The sequence below is a fragment of the Varanus komodoensis genome, unplaced genomic scaffold, assembly GCF_004798865.1.
Source record: "Varanus komodoensis strain SLA01 unplaced genomic scaffold, ASM479886v1 scaffold6_2, whole genome shotgun sequence".
NCBI lineage: Eukaryota > Metazoa > Chordata > Lepidosauria > Squamata > Varanidae > Varanus > Varanus komodoensis.
Genome location: NW_025336346.1, coordinates 18,833,456 through 18,854,691, shown reverse-complemented (window position 1 = coordinate 18,854,691; position 21,236 = coordinate 18,833,456). Strand labels below are relative to the sequence as shown.

The 21,236-nt window shown below is 41.6% G+C and overlaps 1 protein-coding gene across 5 annotated transcripts in view; it reads left to right on the top strand.

Moving 5' to 3' along the window:
• Positions 1-21,236, top strand: part of KBTBD12 (kelch repeat and BTB domain containing 12) — a 91,410-nt gene that overhangs the window by 36,034 nt on the left and 34,140 nt on the right. For all 5 annotated transcript variants that reach the window (XM_044451149.1, XM_044451148.1, XM_044451147.1 and 2 more), the window contains 3 exons: positions 4,965-6,145; positions 8,601-8,871; positions 14,384-14,534. In XM_044451149.1, coding sequence (XP_044307084.1) covers positions 5,076-6,145; positions 8,601-8,871; positions 14,384-14,534 — 1,492 coding nt within the window. In that variant the 5' untranslated portion in view covers positions 4,965-5,075. The remainder of the gene's footprint in view (positions 1-4,964; positions 6,146-8,600; positions 8,872-14,383; positions 14,535-21,236) is intronic.

Below are 21,236 nucleotides of genomic sequence, written 5' to 3'. Positions count from 1 at the left end.
AATATGGACCTAGTTCAGCCAAAGCAGATGATGGAGCATCTGACTGGCAGAGTTCTGCTGTTGCTTGGAGTAGCATCATATGCCTCACCGTAGCATATTTGCTCATTCGTTCTATGTAAGGAAGAATCATTAATATATCCTGATAGCCCTGTAAGATAACTCAGTAGCACTGGGGGGGAATCCCTTGAACCCTCATATGTGTCTTCATTGAAAGAAGGAATCCTGGGCCAATACTGGCATACCTGCAAGGTGCCACCACAAAATGGGCAGCCAGGAGGGGGCATGCATCAGTGATGGGGCTGTGTAGAACACCCCCCTTTGCCTGTTTGTTTAGCACAGGGGCACTGAATATCTTTTAGGCCAAGAGCCAGATTCCATTTTGGGGGCACTCTGAGAGTACACATTTCACTGGTGGGTGAGGCTAAAGCCAAAGGGGAATGTGGTGAGCCTAAAATACAAACAATACCACCATATTTTAGCTTAAAGCTCTTAGTGACAGACTGAGAAGTGACATTTCAACCTTTTAAAAGAGGAGCAGGGAGCAGCACAAAGGCAGTAAATGAATGAAGTAATGTGGGGATGGGGCCGGGAGAAAGCAGACTAGGCTACCAAATCTGAGACTCAGCACCTCAGAGACAAAAGTGATGGCCTAAAAATATCCTAAATAAATAAATAAACATCCTAAATTTGGCAGATGAAGGGATTCAAGCAAACTCCACACTGATAAGAGAGTTCAGGGCTTACTCCTAATAAACACTTTTCCCTGGACTTGGGGGCAGGCAAATAAATGACTGTGCCTGTACCAGATGTGGATCATTTTCTGAACCTGCCCTTCAGCATGCAGGAGTCAGCCTACATCCATTACTTCTTCCATGGATGTCTTGCAATTACGTGGCCTGAGAAAAGATTTAGGTGGTACTTTTAGGTGTACTGCACAACCCTCTACATGTGTGCTTAGAAGTAAGAGCCACTGAGTTCAGGTAAGGAGAACAGGATTGCAGCCTTCAAATGCTAATATATATATGCGCATGCAAATAGCGTTTGGGGTATTTCTTAGCAGTGTTCATAGGGAGGAAATGTACAGAATGCTGTCAAGGCAGAACTCCTAAGGTTGTGTTCAAGAATGTGAAATCCTGCTGTGTTAACTACCCTAATAATTACTAAAATTAAAACTGAATTACTAGAAAGAAAACAAAATTAACATTGTCAGGACACAAAGGGCAACTAATAAAAGTAATAAAGAGGGAGCTTGCAGCTTTTTCCCTTTCCTGTGTATTAAGATGTTAACTGTGCTATTTGTATTGTATTTATACCCAGCAGCTTCGGGTTTTGTAAGCCCTTCAAGACTTAGCAATTACCATATTAGGGAAATGATGACGTTGCAACTGAGCAGAGCGCTAAAGTGAAACCGATACAGCATTATAGTGTGATATTGTGCCCAAGATTTACAGAAGGATTTCTATAGCATGTTCAGATACTGAAGTCTATTCATACATCAAGAGATTCTCTATGCATTGATGGCGAAAAAATCCAGGGTGAATGTGTAGCATGTGGCAGGGGCAAGCCATAAAGCAGAGTGCAGTCGGAGCAGCTGGTGGCTGGAGGAGGAGGAGAGGGAGTGGGAGACGCTCAGTGGGTGTGAAGAACAGAGGGGAAGGGGAGCAAAGGAGGAAAAAAAATATTTTGGACATGCACATGGTAGGTATTTCATGAGCAGAGCCGGTTGGAGCTGGAGGTCAGACTAGATGGCCCAGGAGACCCCTTCTGACTCACTTTATGTTGCTATGTTTCTATGTCCACACAGCCACTTTGCTTTTTCCTCTTTAATTGCAACCTGCTGCATTATTATTGCAAGCACTGCAAAGTTACCACATAAGAAGTCTATTTTTGAGACAAGTAGTAAAATCAATATTTTAATAAATAATTATAGAACTAGAAGCATGATACCAAGGCTGTGGAGTGCAAGCAAGGTTTGTGGGTGTGTGGCTTCCACAGACCACCATTTTGGACATCCAGCCTCTGCTTGAGGCTTGCCATGTCATGCAAACCCAGTGTGTGTTGTGTGCAAGCAACCACAACACAACAACCTAGTCAGCGTTGCAGATATAAAGTGGTGCCTGCAAGAGTCTGGGACACTCAACAAGTGATATCAAGTTGTGTAAACCAGGACACCACCTCACTTGTTCGCCTCTATTGGAATGGGGTTGTCTGAAATCCCCTCTTTCTGGGCAAACCAGCTGTAACCATTTCTGGGGTACCCCTAGAACCACAGAACCTTTGTCCTGTTTGGATCTCATGCAGTAGTCACCATATTTGCCACAGAAAAATAAATCATTTATAAAATGAGCAGGTTTAAAAAAAATCCCATGAGGTAATTCCAGAGATATGGGCACATCAATAATTTTAAAACATTTGGTGATCCAGAAAAAGTAAGGATGTATGACAGGAAAAAGGTTCACATTGGTTAGATTAGATTCAATTAAATTATATTACGATTAAAGATGACCCAAGTCTTTTCATCTCACTGACTTACTCTTATCCTGTTTTACTAAAACATAGAAAGCCAGTACTGTACTTTTATATTATAGTATTTTTTCCACTAGAATGATTTCTCCCCTGTATTTTATGTAGCGTAACTTGATTTATCATGCAAATAGCAGACAGTATGAAACCTTTCAGTAGCGGTACAAGGCAGGGTTGCTTATTTTTTTAAATCTAATTATCATTTTCCTTGTACATGTCATGAGACTCTATCAAAGCTTTGTAGCTTACTTGTGCTGGCTCCACTTTGGGCTCCTCTCTTGGTGGCCATCCCTTTGGCGTCTTCTAGTCTCCGCTTAATCTCAGAGGACAGGCCTCCAGAAATGGGAAAGCCCCAAACCCGCCCGACTGTGCCTTGAGTATCGCAGCCGGGCAAGTGCCCTGCTGGCAGGAGGACAGAAATGCAGGCCATTTTTTCTTCAAGAACTGCACTTGAGTTGCCCTTGCAGTTGGTTGCTCTGGTGGTCAGTCTCCCGATGTGTGATTCGTAAATAGTGTGCTTAACTTGCTCTGAATTCAGCTTTGAGAAGTAATCTGCTTCTTCAAGAGTGAGGACTAACTCAGAGCTGACCTTGCTAAGCAGCAGAGAGAAGCAACATGGTTCAGGTCAGGGAACACCATGGAGGAAGGATGGTAGAGGAGTGGCTTTAGACATGGTCATGGGGTGGCAAAATCTGATTGAAAATAAAATTACTAAAAGGAGCAGTGTAAGCTGCCTTGGGTTCCTCAAAAGGCAAAAAGGTGGGATATAAATGCAATGTAGCAACAACAACCACAATGATGGTGCTGTTGAATAAACCCTATGTTTAGGAAAATGTCCATAGAAATTGTTTGGAAAAGTTCATAATTTATTTGGTGATCTTCAACAGATGCTTGAAGGAGCTGATTTTGTAACAGTGCCTCTTAAGTTTTGCTGTCAGCTACAACCATGTAATCTCTATCACCTGCTTTCCGGTTTCTATGCTATGATAAGGTTTTGTAAGCCTTCCATGTCTTTTGTTGCTAGAGCTAATGGTGTGGCAAAAGGGTAAACTATTTCCTTCAAGGCTCGTTCTAGCTTTCTCTCCCCATTCTAAACTGTAAAACGCCTTATCTCTCAGCATGCTTTTCCAATTGAAAAAGACTGAAAGTTCCCACTGAAATCTCTCTTCTTTTCTGCTTGTGGTTTGTACGGATACAGAAATTGTATAGGAGGGATTGGATCATGTGTAACCAGCTAGCCTCTTGTGACTGCAGCCTGATTCCTTTGCACACCTGCCTGGGAATCAGCTCCATTAAACTCAGTGGGACAATTCCCCTTTGTAAATAAGCATGCATAGAAGTAGGCTGTACTTTATCAGAAGCATTATGGGATGGAACCATGAAGCGACACAATCACATTGTTCTCATAATGTACAAATCAAGTTTGACTCAGAAGCTTGCTTTCATATCTTTGCTAGTGCTTTGTCTCCCATGGCAACCTTCATGTCCAGGAATAAAATAATATGGCTTATGTATCCCCAATCTAGTCATTCAGTTCTCTTTCCTTACTAGCTGTGCTGTTATTAGACTATAACAATGAGATGATGAAAGAAAATTGGTTCTTTCCTGCCTTCCCCTCTCTTCAGTTTTGCCCATGCACTGTTCAATTCTCGGTTCTACCTAGGAAGCCCCTTCAAATGAGGATGCCTAATGTAAAATATTATCAAAATGTTCTCACAGTGGGAGCCTCATTTTCATGTATTAACACCAGTACTGCAGTTTGTATCCAGGACCTGCACTTTTTGGATGGGTGGGGGATCTAGCAACATTCCTCTTTCATTGCTGAAAAGACAGCAAAAGTAGGGAAAAGCACTTGCTGTGGAAAGACCTAAATGCAAGGGGTTTGCCTCCAGGGCTCCACCAGTAACCACTCAGCCTTCCGTGTAGAACATGTGGGTTGATTCCCTCAGGGTACAGTGAACCTCACTCAGTTCACCCAGAGTTTTCACCCAGGCCAATCTATGCATGACAGGGTGTCTGAATAAAGTGGCCCCATGAGTTACAGCCCAGTCAGAGTGATTGTGCTAGTTGTGCTTTTGTCAAAACCTGCAACAGATTTGAAAGCTAAGTAGAAAAAGAGTTTACTTTAAAGCAGAGGTGAATATATAGATGAGCAAATGCATTACAAAAGCACATCGACATTTTGATGGATGAAGACTGCAGGGTTTGTCTTCTGAGTTTCATTCAACATTCCCTGAATTCTTAGCATTCCCCATAGTATCAATATTGTTCACTTTTATTGAAACATGGGACTGTTTGAGATTAGCTATTGAAATAGAAACCTTAGCAGAACATTAATGGCAGAAATGAATTAAAAGGTGAACAGAAATGAATGAAAATAGAAAAATAGACTGAATGTAAAAACTAATTATACACTAATTATGTATCTCCTTTTCCTCTAGTGATGTGATGTCATGATGAAGCAAATCCACCCTGACAGTCCTTGGATATACGCATAGCTATTTCAAAACTCAACAGGAGAAAATCTTTAAAAGCGGCACAAAGGTTTTACCATGGATTACAAAGCTGAAGGCAAAAGGAAGCAGCAGCATAGCTTGAATCTGCTGGATCAAATAAAAAGTATGAAAAATTTAACAGAAATGATTGATGTGGTTTTAGTAGCTGAAGGTGAAAAGTTCCCTTGTCACAAACTGATGCTGGCTGCTTTCAGCCCCTATTTCAAAGCAATGTTTACCTGCGGCTTGATGGAATGCACACAGAACGAAGTGGTGCTCCATGACATGTCAGCAGAAAGTGTGTCCGTACTTCTGCACTACATGTACACAGCAGAGTTGCGCCTCACAAATTGCAACGTACAGAGTGTGGCCATTGCAGCATTTTTCATGCAGATGGAAGATGTGTTTCATATCTGTCAGTCATACATGATGGACCACATGGACGCTTCCAACTGTGTGGGGATTTATTACTTCGCAAAGCACATTGGGGCTGAAGAGCTGTCTGATCAAGCCAGGAAGTATTTATATCAGCACTTTGCAGAAGCGAGCTTGCATGAAGAGATATTAGAGATTGAAGTGCAGCAATTACTCAGTCTTATTAGGTCAGATGATCTGAATGTATCCAGAGAAGAGAGCATTTTGGACTTGGTCCTCAGATGGGTTAATCACAGCAGGAAACAACGTGCAGATCACCTCACTGAGCTCCTGAAGCAAGTAAGGCTAGTACTTGTAAGCCCATCCTTTCTTGTAGAGGCTCGGAAAAGGAACACGGTGCTGCTCAGTAATTCACAGTGTAGCGACATGATTGAGGGAGCACTGGAAACCATCAAGAAATCCAACCAACCTTCTCTTGGCCTCCGCTATGGTATGGAGACCACTACCCTTCTGCTTTGTATTGGCAATAACTCCCAGGGCATCAGATCAAGGCATGGTAACTACGCTGATGCCAGCTTCTGCTATGCTCCTGCAACACAGAAGATTTACTTCATTTCCTCTCCAAAATATGGAGAGGGCCTTGGATGTGTATGCACCGGTGTTGTTAATGAGAACAACGATATCATTGTGGCGGGAGAGGCAAGTGCTGCCAAAATGTCCAGGGAAAAGACCAGGAATATTGAAATTTATAGGTTTGTATCCTCTCTAGCATTAAGAAATTAAATGCAACAACAGCCCCTGTAATACTTTGCACTGCAGTATGTAATTATATTGTACTTATGTATATATGGACTATTTCCCTATAGTTATTTAATGCTGGGAGGTCCAAAACTCTTCCTCTGACAAATCCATCACCCCAAGATGGCCCACCCCTTTCCACCAACCAGCAGCTTTGGTGGTTTCCTAGCTACTTACTGCAGCTTTTCTCCATTCTAAAAGTTTGAAATGCCTCTCCTGAGGCTTAGTTACTAGCAGCAGTTGCTTAGGGCATAATCAGTCCCTTCCAAGGCAAATGCCCATAAGCCTGTGGACTTAGAGGCTTTTTGAATCCTATGAAAGAGCAAGGTCTGTTTGGCAATCTGCGTCACTGCGGCTCATCCCATGTATTTGCTCTACATGGCCATTTTTGGCGGTCTAGATTTAACTGTGGGGGTAGGGAGGGAAGGCGGTGGGGGCACTGATCAGAGTCAGTGAACAGGGATGGCCCCAGCATCCTGCTCTTCCTGTCCCTTACATGGCCCTTTCTGTTCACTCCAAGGCTCAGTTGTATCCTTGGAGAGGCAGCCAGCTGGTTTTCCCCAATGAGCAGGCAGGAGCTCCATCGCCGGAGTCCCAGCTCCAAGGTTGCAGGACCTTGAAGGTGGGGCTCCAAAATATCTTCTGCATCTCATAACACTTGTTAAAAAGCAGATAAACATAAATGAATTAATGAATTATGTTAGCCATCTATTATTCCACTTTATACAATGGCCACATGTAAGAAGTTAACAGCAAAATCTCACCAAGGCCTATTATTCATTATGTTATCATGAAACATAACATTTCAGCTCTTTTTGTATTTGTTTTGTAGGATTTATGCTTTAGTAGAGTCTTAAAAAAAATTGGCCACCCAGAGAGTGTGATGCTAGTGGGTGGCTCTCAAATAAATAAATAAATAAATGGAGGGAGGGAGGGAGGGAAGCATGCAGCTTGCTACCGAGCCACAAGGCTTTAAGTAGACTCAGATGTCTTTTGTACAGATCTCCTTGGATTCTGCAGCATATTTAGTGCCACATACACAATATGCATACAAATTAGAAAGTGAAGTTTTTGCAGGTTGTGGACAAAATCTTTATTCACTACCCTGTTCATTGACAATGCAGTGGATAGGCCTATAGTGCCCTCTATGTGCCACATATAATTCCAGAGGCTACTAGTTTTCCCCTCGGCAAATGTTCCATCCTTGTTCAGGCACAACCAGGCTTGCATCCTGCTTGCTCACTAGTACTGCTGCTGCTACAGAAGACCCCTCACACTGTTTTTATTCACCCTTCAGAGAAACTAAGTCTGGGTGTGAATCCCATTGGAAGCAAGAGGGATTCCTTTAAAATAATCCTTTTTAGGTTTAGTCTGTAAGCATATGGGCACACACTGGTTGCTTGGTTTTTGCTTCAATCACGGTCTTCCTCAACCTGTGCACTCCAGATATTTTTAAAGTACAACTCCCAGCACGCCTAAACACTGTCTGTGTCTGAAGTCCAAAACTCTAGAGGGTATCAAGCTGGAGAAGGCTGGAATAGAGAGAAGCATTTTTTTTTCTGACAGAAAATACCTCTTTGTATGGATTGCTACACAAATCTAATGATGGGTATATCTTTAGCTGCTCCTCAAGGTAGGTGGACAGAAGGTAGATTGTTTGGAGAGAAGTCCTTGACAGAAAGGCCAATAGTCAGGAAGTTTATTTTCTGCCCACCTCTGTTCCACCTTGAAATGTTCTTGTTTATCTCTGAAGGGATATGCCAGAAATAAGATAGTGCTGGTTAAGGTCTATGGAACTATGAGGAAACATAATTATGCACTTTATCACTTTAATTTAACTCTGGTAAACACAATGAGAGGGTAAGGTAGTTAGAAGTAAGTTGCTTTGGCCCATGAGCAGGAAGGTGCTATTGCATTATGTCCTGTGTGCAAGTTTCCCATAGGCATCTAGTTGGCCATCGTGGGAACAGATTGCAGAACTTGACAGGCCCTTGGTTTGATCCAGCAGGGCTTTTCATATATTCTAAGTCCACAGTTACCTTTTAAAACTCTTTAAAATGGGAATGTTATTAACTTCCTATCCTGTTTCCTATTTATGTCTCATTTTCTTAGGAAGTGCAGCACACATACTTTAGTTATTGAGTCCCCAAATATGATGCAACCATTTCAAAGCAAAAGTCTGAGAATCTGTACAAATTCTTGAAAATGAAACTCCCCTTTGAGCCATTTTGACCTTGCTTAGGTACACCAGTTGGTAGAAAACAGGGTGCTGGACTGGATGGACCCTGTTTTGATCCAACAGGGCTCTTCTTATGTACTGAGGGAAATGCAGTGTGAGGAGAGGGACTAGGTATGAATGCATGTCAATTCCTCTGAGTGTGGCAATTCTAATGTTAGGCTTTCTTGCAGGTACAACTGCCAGGGCAATCGGTTTTGGCAAAGTCTGTGTAGTGCCCAGTTTCGCGAGCTCTATGCTTTAGGCACCATCCACAACGACCTGTACATCATAGGAGGCCAAATGAAACTGAAAAACCAGTACCACATCACAAACATTGTGGAAAGATATTCCATGGAGCAAGATAACTGGAGAACCGTGGCTCCTCTCCCGGTCCCGTTAGCCTGCCATGCTGTTGTGCAAGTGAAAAACAGGCTGTTTGCAATGGGAGGCTGGACACCACAGGTGAGGAGCCGTGCTAAGCATTCGATACACTGCGCTCCAGCTATATTGTCTGTGCATATTATGTAGAACTGCACATTTAGGGCACAAGGCAAATCATTTGCCATTCAGAGAAATCACTAAGCGCAGGGGTGTTGAACCTTTTCTTAGCCAAGGGCCACATTCTCTTTCTGAAAAGTTCTTGGGGCCACATTGCAGTGGCTAGCAAGGGGCCAAAGGCAAAAAGAACAAGATCCCAAAATGCAAGCGTTTTGCAACACAATGTGTCTATTGCCGCTAATTGAGCTTCAAGCTTTATCTCAGCCTTTTAGAATCAGAGAAAACTGCACAAAGGACAGGACACCACCAACCAGTTGGTGATCAGAGAAGAGAGGAAATGTCCTCTGGAGACTCTCAAAGGGCTGGACAGAGACCCCAAGAGGAGCAGATTTGGCCCTCAGGCTTGACATTTTGCACCCCTTCTCTAGTAGATTTGCTAATTTTGAGGCAATGGCACAAAAGCTTTTTTCTCTTGTCTTATTTCTGTCATTGCATAGTTTTAATGCTTAGGAACATAGGAGCTGCTTATGCCAGATCAGTTTCTCGGTCCATTCCATTTGAGCCCTCCTTCCCTGTTCTGGCTGGCAGTGGCTTTCCAAGACTCAGGCAGAGGAAGTCATTCACATCCTTCTACCTGAAGATGCCAGCAGGGAGTAAACTTGGGACTTTCCCTTGTAAAGCTGGTCACTTTTTGAACCTTTAACCTTTTGTATCTTAGCACTTTTTAATTGACTTAATCTCTCTCTGTGTGTGTTAATGCATGTGCCCAAAGGCCTTCGGAATCAGTATATATTCAAAGCAAAATAACAGCAATAAACATCCACCACTCAGACAAAATTAGTTCCGCATCCATTCATCCAGTATAAGAGGAGCATACTTTGCTGTAGAAAAATGGCTATAGTTGGTAAAAATGCTAAATAATCTGGCAGCTGTTTCTTGCTGGAATTAAAAAGACTTCTCTTGGATGCGATGTTTGCATAGTCATACTCAGTCCTATCATAAAGCAATAATGAAAAGCAAACTTCCCCCATCCAAAGATATCCTTAGATGTGTCAACATGCCAGAAGATCTCCATGTCCTTCACCCCCACTAGATGTCTATATACACATTTGTATACATCATCATTGTTGGCATTTACATTTCTCATTTCAAGAATTCCAAGAATTTCATATGAACTGTTGTGATTCTTAAAACTTTCCAATTTGAGACTGCCAGTCTTCCTTGCCAAGACTGAAAAAGGTAGCTTGCCTATGGCCCCAGAAGCACAGGTTCATGGACAACATGAGAGGGGAACTGTGGACCTCCCAGTTCCAGGGTGGGCCCTGCCATTATCCAGAGCAAAACAGCTGCCTCAGGTAGCAGATACTTGTAGGGAACAGTCACCCAGCTATTCTTTATGAGCTCTCTGGCTCTTCCCCTCTGGTGGAGGAAAGCACTGTGTGTGCCACGCAACCTGCCCTTGCACCGTAAACTAGCCCACTGTGTCAGGTGTAGTATAGGATGCTATCTCATTCCTTGTGTGGAAGCAAGAGTCTTGTCAATGTCTGGGAGGAGGACCCCATGTCCTTGACTTCAGGCAGCAAAATGTCTTGAGCTGGCCCAGCCTAACTCACTCTCTTGGCCTTTATGCCAAACAAAACACTGCATGTGTTCTGGAAAGGTTAATATCTTTATTCAGTTCTTTTGGATGGAAAGTTGCTTTATCTCTTCAGTGCCAATTTCTTTGGGGGCTTTGTGCCAAGTTCAAGTCCAGATGGTAGCTTTCTGTGTTAGCTGTTCGATACTTGGAACAATCTTACCAGAAGACAAAGTAAAGTGTCTTGTCTTGAAGACTTATTATAAGGACAGCAATTATCAGTTACTTTGCTCCTTCTCACTGGGTGGGTTTTAGAGCTACCATTAATTCATCTTCTGTTCTAAGTATTGTACCTTTTTTCTGTTTGTGCTACCTTTCCCACTATGTGCCACCCATACCAGTAGTCATGGTGTGGCTGCTGTGGGTATGGAAAGGAATGTTCAATTCTATTGTTGTAAGCCGCCCCGAGGCTTCGGCGAATGGGGCGGCATAAAATGTTTTAATAAATAAATAAATAAATAAATAAATAAATAAATTCACCTGAGTGGTTTTTTTGAAGCTCAGAACTAATCCCGATAAAGTGGTGGTTGCCATTTTATCATCCCATGTATTTTTCAGAATGGATTGTAATGCTGAAATGCATTTCCAGATATGTTTGTTTAAAATATCAAAATACTACTTAAGAGAAATAAGCATTATTAACAAGATAAAGCTGAAATAAACAAAACTTTGCTGCCATTTTGGCAATGTGGTAAATTATGTTGGCCAAAAAGGGGGTGTCCCCCTCCACATACCATTTTAAAAATAAGTATTATTACCAAAATAGTGCATTAGTACTAAGTAAAACAATAAAATGTAACAGGATGGGTGCATTGAATGTATGTTGAATTGTGATATGTTCAGCCGCCTGATACATGAGTGCCCACATAAAAGTCTGCCTTGAAAAAAAGAAAAGGCAGCATAGCACAAAAGTCTGACAAAGTATGGAAGCACTGCAGAAAAAGTGCAGGTTAACTGCGGTTGAGTGACGGCATTGTGTAGTTTCCCCACAGAAACTGGCGGTGGGCTTGGTATGTGTTTTCTACCTCAGACATAAAGATGTCTTGAGCTGTGTCTGCTCTTTTATCCTACATTGGGAAGATCAGCAGGAAACTCTGCTACTTACCCTTGAGGGAAACTTGCCTGATAAGTATGCATAGGATTGCAAGCTGGAATAGGTTGTTCTGCTATGATTCATTGCAATGCTTCCACCTCAACCATTCACAATACAAAAGTGAAATTCCAAAAGGCAGAAATGTGTTTTGCAAAAAGGAGAGCGTGTTGCTTTATTGTTGCATAAATCCCAATTTATGCATGAGGACAAAACTAAAGCAGAAGATGAAATTCATTCTATCCACAAAGAATATGGCCTGGATACCTGCAGAGTCGTGAGCTGCAGTCTCATATATACCTACCCAGAGCTTAGCTCGGGGTTCACCTCTGCGCAGACATTGGCAGGATCACATTGCAGATGTGCCAACCAGAACAGTAAAGAACAGTAAAAGCGATAAAGCAAATTTCAAACATCACAAAATTATGTTTAATTTAGCTAACGAATCATTATACACACAGCTGCAGTGGGACAATTTTGTCCAACTTCCTGACAAACATTCTCCTTGACAAACAAGGAACAGTTAATCCAGCGGCTGTGGGTGGTCTGTCTAGAAAATTATAGGATATTGTCCATGCCCAGGAGTCACAAAAACAGCTGTTAGATTGTAGAGCACTGTGTTATCTGTCTTAGCTACCTTGAAGTACCTTGAACCACCTTGAAGTACCTTAGAGAAAGCCTGGGCAATTTGTGTCCCTCCAGATGTTGCTACCTGCAACATCCATCAGCCCTACCCAGGAGCACCAATGGTGAAGGATGATAGGAGATTTAGCCAAAGCATCTGGCATCGAGCTGCCCACTCCTGCTTCAGGCAGAACGGGCCTGGGCACCTTGCTGCAGGTCTCTTGGGCCCTGGCAATCAACATGGAAGCAAGACAGAGAAGGGTGAAAGGTGTGTTGTGGCTGGAAGGAACAGGTCTGTCTGGTACCTCTCTGAGGTTTTCGGAAACATCACACTGAGCACTGTAGGAAATAGGAGGCTGGACTGGACAGATCATTCTTTGATCTAGCAGGCCTGTTCTCAAGTTAATATGCATGAGTGTGGGGCATCCTTGCTGAACAGTATCCTCAGGTGATTTGCAGCTCCCAGCATTTCTGAGCATTTGCCAGGTTGGCTGGGACTGATGGTACTTGAAGTTCAAAATAACTGGAGGGCATCAAACTGGAGAAGGCTGGTGTGAAGTCTTCTCAAGGCCAATCTTGCATGCAGCTGAAGGCAATTAGAAACTTTTGTATCATGGCAAAGAATTGTTGATCTATTTGTTAGTTCAGCTAAACTTTGATGTAGTGTTTGTAGTTTGTTTCTCATGGAAGATTTTGACATGTAGGATTGGAAATGGAACACACAGAGAAAGTACGGCAAAGCATAGAAAAAGTCCCTGCCAGTATTATTTGTTTTAAAGCTGTGCTCAGACGACATATGTTTTGGGATTCATTTAATGTCTACATGTTTAATAGCTTTAATAGTTTCTTTTAATAGCTAGTTGTCATTACAAATAGTTGTGGACGTCATGGGCATGCTGTTATATCTGTCATACCACAGCAATGGTTAAACTTTTTATGGTATTATTTATCACTTATAAAGTGCCTGAATTTTACTTAGCACTGTACACAAATTAGAAACAAGCCAGCCCCAGACATCAGACTTTCAGTGCAAAGGATGGAATGTAAAGGAAAAGGGAACAGAGAGGAAACAGGAAAGGAACCAAATTCAGATACCTGTTCTGAACATTTCAGCATCTCAGTCATATCACCTCTGGTGAGTAGGAAGGGTGAGCCTTCCTACTGGACATGTGTTTGCATATTCAACCTAGCATCCCTTAGAGCTTAGATTATATAATGAGTATTGCTTTTTATACATACAAAGAGCAAAACATTTTGTATGCTTCCAAGGCGTTTCAAAGGCACTTAATTCTCATGCAATAGAATATCCTACATAAAAATGCAACTCTGAATCTTACATTTATATAAGATTGAATTTTAGTAGCCACTTAAAAACTTTGGCCAGTTGAGTAGCAGCAGCAGATTGTAGGATTTAAGCATTTCTTAAAATTTCAGTCAGATAATAAAAAGTAAACAAGTGTTATATATCCGATATTAGTTCTACTTGGAGATATAAGGAATTATTCCTACTTAGAAGGCCTATTTAAATGAATTGAACAAATGACTGAGTGTGTGTGTGACAGAAAGCAAGGGAGGGGGGAAATGAAAAACAGGAGAAAAATACTGTTAAAATGCATGCAAACTGAACAATGTTTTTGTTTATATCATTCACAAATGATTATGTTGGCATTGTATCATTCATAAATGTCTCCCCCTAAAGGACCTGATACAAATTTTCAAAGTTCTTATGGAAACTTAGGGTTATCTGAATAACAACCTAAATCAAAATTCCATCTCTGGGGGAAAATAAAGAGGTTTCTGCTTTCTTCTGGAGACTTCAAAGCAGCCTTGTAAAAAGAGCTATGTTCTGTCAGAGCTGAGTTCATTGATGGTTTGTTATTAGCCAAATCTCAGCTTCCTTGCTACAGAATATAAATGTGCTGTTATTCATGTGCCTTCCACAATGTATTTCCCAACCACAAGTCATGGATGCTGTTAAATCCTAGTGAGTATGAATCACTTCACAGCTATAATTGATGTGTTTATGTTATTTATCTGCTCAGCTGTCTTCCATGATTAATAGCATGCAGGCGTGTGCAGAGGGCTCCAAATGTTGTATTATTATATGGCTGTCATATTTCATACAGATGGATCTTCCTGACGATGAGCCTGATCGATTAAGCAACAGAATGTTGCAGTATGACCCAGGCCAAGACAAATGGACAGAGTGCACACCGATGAAGTACTCGAAATACCGCTTCAGCACAGCTGTAGTCAACAATGAGATTTATGTCTTGGGTAAGAGCAAACAGATTTTTAACAGATAGGGTGGCCACTTTTTATTTTCCCCAGCAATTTGCTTCAATGAAATGAAAGATTTCCTCCCTCCCTCCCTCTTTACTGTAGGTTAAAGAAAAGACACAGAGACAAAAGGAAAGTATCCTTTAGTTAGTAATAATAGAAAGCCTCCTTAAGAAAGTTCCTTATCTATCAATGAACTAAGAATGCCCAAACCTGCTTTTTGGCATTAAATAAATATGCGTAAAGGAACTGGCAAAATAAGTGCAAATTCTATTTTATGTATTATTTTAAGAATGAGTGTTTTAAGCTTGATTTAATTCATTTCATTTTCTGAAAGCTGTGTACTCCCTTTCCCACACTTATCCTTGGGTTATACCTCTGTCTTGATCTTTTTTGAGGGTAACAACAGTGAGGCCTGTTGTGAACAGTGAGTGAACAACAACTCATCACTGAATAGCCCTATCCATTTATATGTAGGTTGTATATAAATGGACATACCTTTGAATTGTGAATTGATTAGTAAATCAAAGAAAAGGGACATGTAGGACAGGGGATACAATAACTGTTTGGAGGTGGCCTAACTTTGCTGCAAGGTAAGGTGAACTAAACATTAAGAACGACTTCCTGATAGTACAGTTTGTTTGACAGTGGAATAGATAGTCTGGTTTCAGACCATATGGGTTGGGTTGTCTTTGAACCATAGGTTGTTGTTGAAAAGTGGGTTATCAGTTGTGCAACCTATTTTTTACAACCTACCAACAAAACAAGGGTTCTCTTCATGGGTTGTTTGAGGCTAACAAGCAATGGCTTATTAATGAAGCAGGGTTCAAATGGCACAATAATCCACATTCCAGCAAGGTGCCACATCCAACAGCACCCCACACGCAACCTATAATCCACTTTGAGTGTACAGTGCTGTGTTGCCTGAACCCAGTAACTGTTGTTGTAAACTGGCCAGAGAGCTTTGGCTATTTGTAGAAAGCAGCATCAGAGGTGGTAGGCTCCCCTTCATTAAATATTTTTAAGCAGAAGCCAGATGACCTGCTATCAGGAATATTGTAGCACTAGATTTACAGAATTAGCAGGAGTTTGGACCAGATCAGGGGTGGGGAATCCTGTGGCCCTCCTGAGGTTCCCCAACTCCTATCAGCCCCAGCTAGCATGGCCAAAGTTAAGGAACGATGGAAGTTGTAGGCCAACAACATCTGACAGGCCACAGGTTTCTCACCCTGAGTGAGATGGTGTTTCAGGTATTTTATGAATATATGTGTTTGTAACGATGTGGCTTTGGTTTAAAGCAATACTGATGGTTTTCTGGCTGTTTAGAAAGCAAGACAGCATGTGTGACATTATAAAAAACAAGGTTAGCATTTTCTCATTCTGCCTAGTGCAGCTTTTGCCACTGCATGTGGAGGTAATGAGAAAATGAGAATAGCAAGAGCTGGAGGTGACAAGCCAAGACTTGCCGCTCTTGTGAGAACAGCAGACCCACAGTATGCCCCAGGAAGCTGTAATTCCTTGAAACCGTCGGTGTTTCACAAATGGCAACAACAACGTTCAGAAAAGGTTTGGCAGTTTTCCCCCAGATGACAAATTCTCAGTGTTGACATAGATGAGAGCTTTCTGCACTGCTTCTTCAATGATTTAGTGCTAAACTGGAGGTGTGGTAAGACATCCTGGGAAAAGGAGGTGCAATGTTGCAAGAGGCTTCATCTAACATTCTCCACATAAATCAACCCCACAATTCATTCAGTCTGTCATGAGGGATGAAGGGGAACTAGCTTTCTATCATGTCCTCACCACCAGTAGGACAGGATTACATCAGTGTGTGTTTATTTGTAGAATATGTTATGCTCCTCCTTTCCACTTTGCAGAAGAAATGCTCAGTAGCTTATAAATTGAATTTTAATTTGAAATTTTTAATTTGAAAATTACTTCAAACATTAGCTACATAACCAAACAATAAAATGGATTATCCCTCCCCTCCAGATAGGTACAGCAGTCAAAAGCTGCCTCCAAACAAGGGATCCACCTCCAAATGCATTAATCCAGCAGGACAGGTGTCTGCTAGAATAAAAACTTTGGACAGAAGAATCTGAAGTGGGCTAATGAGGAGCAGAACTGAGTGGTGCCTGGTGGAGCTCCTTTCCACTTGGGGGGACTTGGGGAAGGGTACCACCACCAGTCCGGGGTCCCTGCAGTGCGCTGGCTCCAGAGGTGAGGACTGCAGTCTTAGAGGGAAAACACTGAGGGGTGCGCCAGTGGGCCTCTGGAGCCAGGGGCAAGTGGTGATGCTGCCTTTTTATCTCATTTCCCAATGCATGAAAACGTTTCTGGCAGTACAGCATCACAAAGCTACCTGTGGATTAAAATCACATCTCAGTGATTGTCATGACTGAATGGATGGTGCCATAGGAATGCCAGTATGTGTGAATTTGCACAGAAAATGTCTCTTTCAAAAACAATGGCAAAACCCAAAAGAAGCCATGCCCATGTGTTGTGTGATGGGCAGTGTAACGAGCTACCTTCAGTGATCGGTGTGGGACTCATTAACTGAACTCAAAGCTGTTTACTATAATATTCTTACAAACTTAGACTCGCAGCTTCTAGCTTTGGCTCCTTTTGGACATAAGATACTGGGATAGATGGACACAAATCTGATCCAATATGACAGTCACTACATTCCTATGAGAATTATACTTGGGTTTACTTGGGCATATGGTAGCATTATTAACCAGGAACCTGTGCTGTGTCTTTGATCAGATTTCCTGTCTTGATGCATTGGTTAAAATTCCTTGAGACTCTCTTGCTATTTAAATGGCAAGTAATCTTTTGAAGGAAATGAAGAGCATTTCCTGAGGATCTAAGTCCTTTATTCTATTCACAGTATTTGACTGATCTTAGCTCTTTCTCTCCATATTTTCCCAGGAACATAACTATATTTGTTCAGAAGCCCAAGAAAGACTAGTATTGTGTTCCTAATGACAGAGCCAATTGAATTCAGCCACTTTTTGGAAGAAAACCAGATGGGGAAGCACCGTTTGAGGTCATGCATTTTAATCTCTTGCATTAAAAAAAAGGAAGGCAAAAATCCTTTACAGCTGAGTCTGTGAAAACTCATTACCAGCAATGGGCAAATTAGAAAAGACCTTGCCAAGGGCACAAACTCAAACACTTCCAGAAGAATGACAGTCTGTGAAATATAAGTCATCAGCCCGGGATATAGCCTTGCCATTAAAGATATTCATGCTGCATTGTTTGTCAGTTATGTAATCCCCAATTTTTATAAATAAGAACATACAGAAGGAATTAAAAGAGAAATCCTATTAGAAAAGATTTGGAAAATCAAAGAATCTTTGTTTATCCTCCTTAGTCTGGAATTCCACCTCATTAAAATCCAGTTTTCCCTGGAGCTCTTGCTGAGAGCTTCTTTTTAAAGTTTTAAGCAGTTAAGTGAGGTTCAATTAAATGTGAATATCTCCTTCATAAAATTCTTATTTGAAACGGTATCCAGGGATCTCTCTGGAAAGAAAACTTAGAATAAGGAGGAAGTAGGAAGAGACTTTGCTTTGCTTCCTTGCTTTAGAGTAAAGGGAAGTTTCTGATAAATTAAACATATTACTATATTGATTTAAGGGTGTAAGGGTGTGTGTAGTGCAGTAGATGATAAATAAACTCTTTCATTCCTGATTAGACAGACCCTATCCAGTTTCTGAGGGGGGAAATGCTAATGTTGCCCTCTGTTGGGTTACCTGGCCCAGTTTCTCTCTTGCTACCAAGCTGGATAAACATTGCATAGGTTAGCACACCTTTACCCTCTGATCCTGACCATTTTTATTTGTGAGCAAGTTCTACTGCTGACAGTGGGATTTATTTTCAAAGAAGCATGACCTGCAGGCTTTAGAGCTCAAGGGGCGACCGTAACAAATGGAAATGCCTTTCCCCTTTCAGTTCTGCAAGAGCTTGCCAGGTCTCTCTTTAGTGTTTCTTTATTTCTTCCTGAAGTCAGCTATGCAGAGCTGCTTTTCAGAAAACGAGGGTGCAGCGTCTGTGCTAAGGCTCTCAGCTTGACTGCTGTTAAGTACTAGTGAAAGGAACTGTTACATGAAAGATTACAGCTATTAAACCTATTGTATATTCTAAAGATCAATTTAATAGTGAATTATTTTGGCAGAAAAGCAAAAAGAGAAAAAAGATTAGATTTCTCTTGTTTCCCCACAACCTGTGAGCATTTCCCCCCCTTTCTTTTGCCTCTTTCATTAAAAAGACAAATCCTGTGTAAAAAGCATTCATTTAAAAATGGAGTTCATTGATAGTAATGGATCAGGTTAATACAGGTATAATTATTACAGTATTATTTGACATGGAATTTAAGAATTTGAATATTAAACAAATCTGGGAGCAGACAAGTGGTCAAGTATGTGTGTAAATTGTGGGTTTTGCTGATACCAGCTGACTGAGAGGATGCACTGTAGTGGAAAGGTCAAAGGTTGTTGCTTGTACTGTCTTAGGCAGCTTTGTGGAGATCCATAGGTAGGTTGGGAAACATTCTGAATGTCAATCCCACCAGGTCTTGCAGAACAACCAGGGGGATTAATTAGTGGCTGATCTCTGCTCACTGCTTGTACATGCACATTTCCCTTCAAACATACTCTGTTCCGGGGAAATTTAATTGCGTAACTATATTGACACACCTGTAAGCGTGCAGTCTACAGAAATTTGGGAACAGACTGTCATCTCTAAAGATGGTGCTACATTGCATATCTGAAATGCAGTTCCACAGGACAAAAAATGGCACATGTTTGCGTATTATTTTTACATTTCATTTCAGATGCTGATTTACATAAGCAACTATATGTGCAAAATGAAAAATTATCACTGTAATTTAATTTTTTATAGAGGGCAAGCTAATTAACCTCTTGCTTGTCTTTAGGACAAGACTGTGCAATGTGCTTGCTTAAAGTTTACCCTTCATGTATCTACACTTTGCCTTGGTCTTTCAGCTCGAATCCAGGTAGGCAAGATGGAGAGCCTGGGACCAGGAAAGAGCTAGATAGCACTTTAGGTTTTTACTGATCAATTATAAACTGAACGTGGCATGCTGGCAGGGGAGAGTGTGGGAATGAGTATAATACATATAATGTATAACACAAGTATAAACTGGGTTATGAGGGGAGTATGAAAGCAAAGAGGGCAGTCTAGCTTCTGGTTCAAAAGGCTGGTGTCTTAATGCTGCATTCCCTTGAGCTGGCTAATTCCTAATGTCTCCTATTAATGTAAGGCCACCAAGTTCAGAGGGAAGAAGCAGATTTGTATTGAGACAAGTGATTGCAGCAGGTCTAAAAAATGGGGCACTGCTCAAAAAAAAAATCCCATACCTCGGTGAGCTAGTGGTTAACTAGTGATACCCAGAGCTTCTCTGAGTTTTTCATTCTATAGCCCTCAACCCCTCCTAGTACAGAACAGCATAACAACTGGACTATGAATCAAACACTCATGCAGACATAAAACACAAAAAGCAAAAAGCTCTAGGGCAAATCCAAATTCTTGAAACTAAACAGTCCTGGAGGTAGAGGGGGCCATCAAACCCGTTCTTCACTCTCCTCCGCCTCACTGCAGAGTTGTTCCAGCCATTATCTGTCACCTCTGTTCCTCTTTTCTCTCCCAGCACCCAGATTTCATAAAGATAGACACAGCCCTTAGCTACCCTTGTCTCCCGTGGTGCCATCTCCATTCCATTTCAATAATGGTTAAATATTATGCACTGGCCATGCTCTGTCATGTAAGAAAGCCAAATGAGAGCAGAAGAAAGCAAAAGTTGGCAGGACTCTCTAAATGCACCTCAGGGTCAAATGGGAGAACGTCTGTACGTGCCATATGGAGGGATTTGGGCTGGCACTCTCATTTTCCCTTGCCACTGGAGAAGGGGCTTCAATCACCATCCTTCAACCTCGTCCTCTGCAGGCCAAACACACGCAACCTTATGCAGGTTTGAAGTGGCCTTTATTTTAATGGGAACCAACACATTTCCTACTATTGTTCTGTAAAGCTTTTATTATTTTATGGTTTGATCCTGAAACTAAATTCCATTTTTACTGCTAGTACTGCTAGCATGAGGCTGGAGGAGTTGTCTAAGCCTGTTCGCTAAGATACAATGGCAGGTATACTTTGTTTCTAGTACAATTACAGCCAGCCATTTCTTTTTATCAGCGTGTCATGTGCTGGTAAAATCATCCAAATATGAGGTAAGGCCACTCTGTGTACTTATTTATAGTAGTTCCAGATGGTTTTCCAGTCCCAAGAAGCTCTCGAAGAAACTGACAAAATATTCTTACCGTAAAATCACACTCAAAATACAAAAGCAGAAATCATGCATTGCCCACATGATCTTAGGTGTATTCAGGCAGTTTCTTGTCATTGTCCTTGGTCTTCCCTGGGGTCACCTTTCAGATTCCACCTAACAGGCAGCAGTCCCCAGCAAGGGTTTCTGAGGGAAGGGAGCAGGTCTGATTAGGTGGAACTCATTCAGCCCATCACTGAGGTCCAGTGTGTCTAAAGTACACATTATCGCAACAGCTGGGGCTGTTGTAATTTGGGCAGCTCATGAGAAGGCAAGACTCAGCGGAGAAGACAATCATGCTAGGGAAGGTCAAGGGCAGAAGAAAAGAAAGACTGAATATGGCCCTGATTGACTCTGTA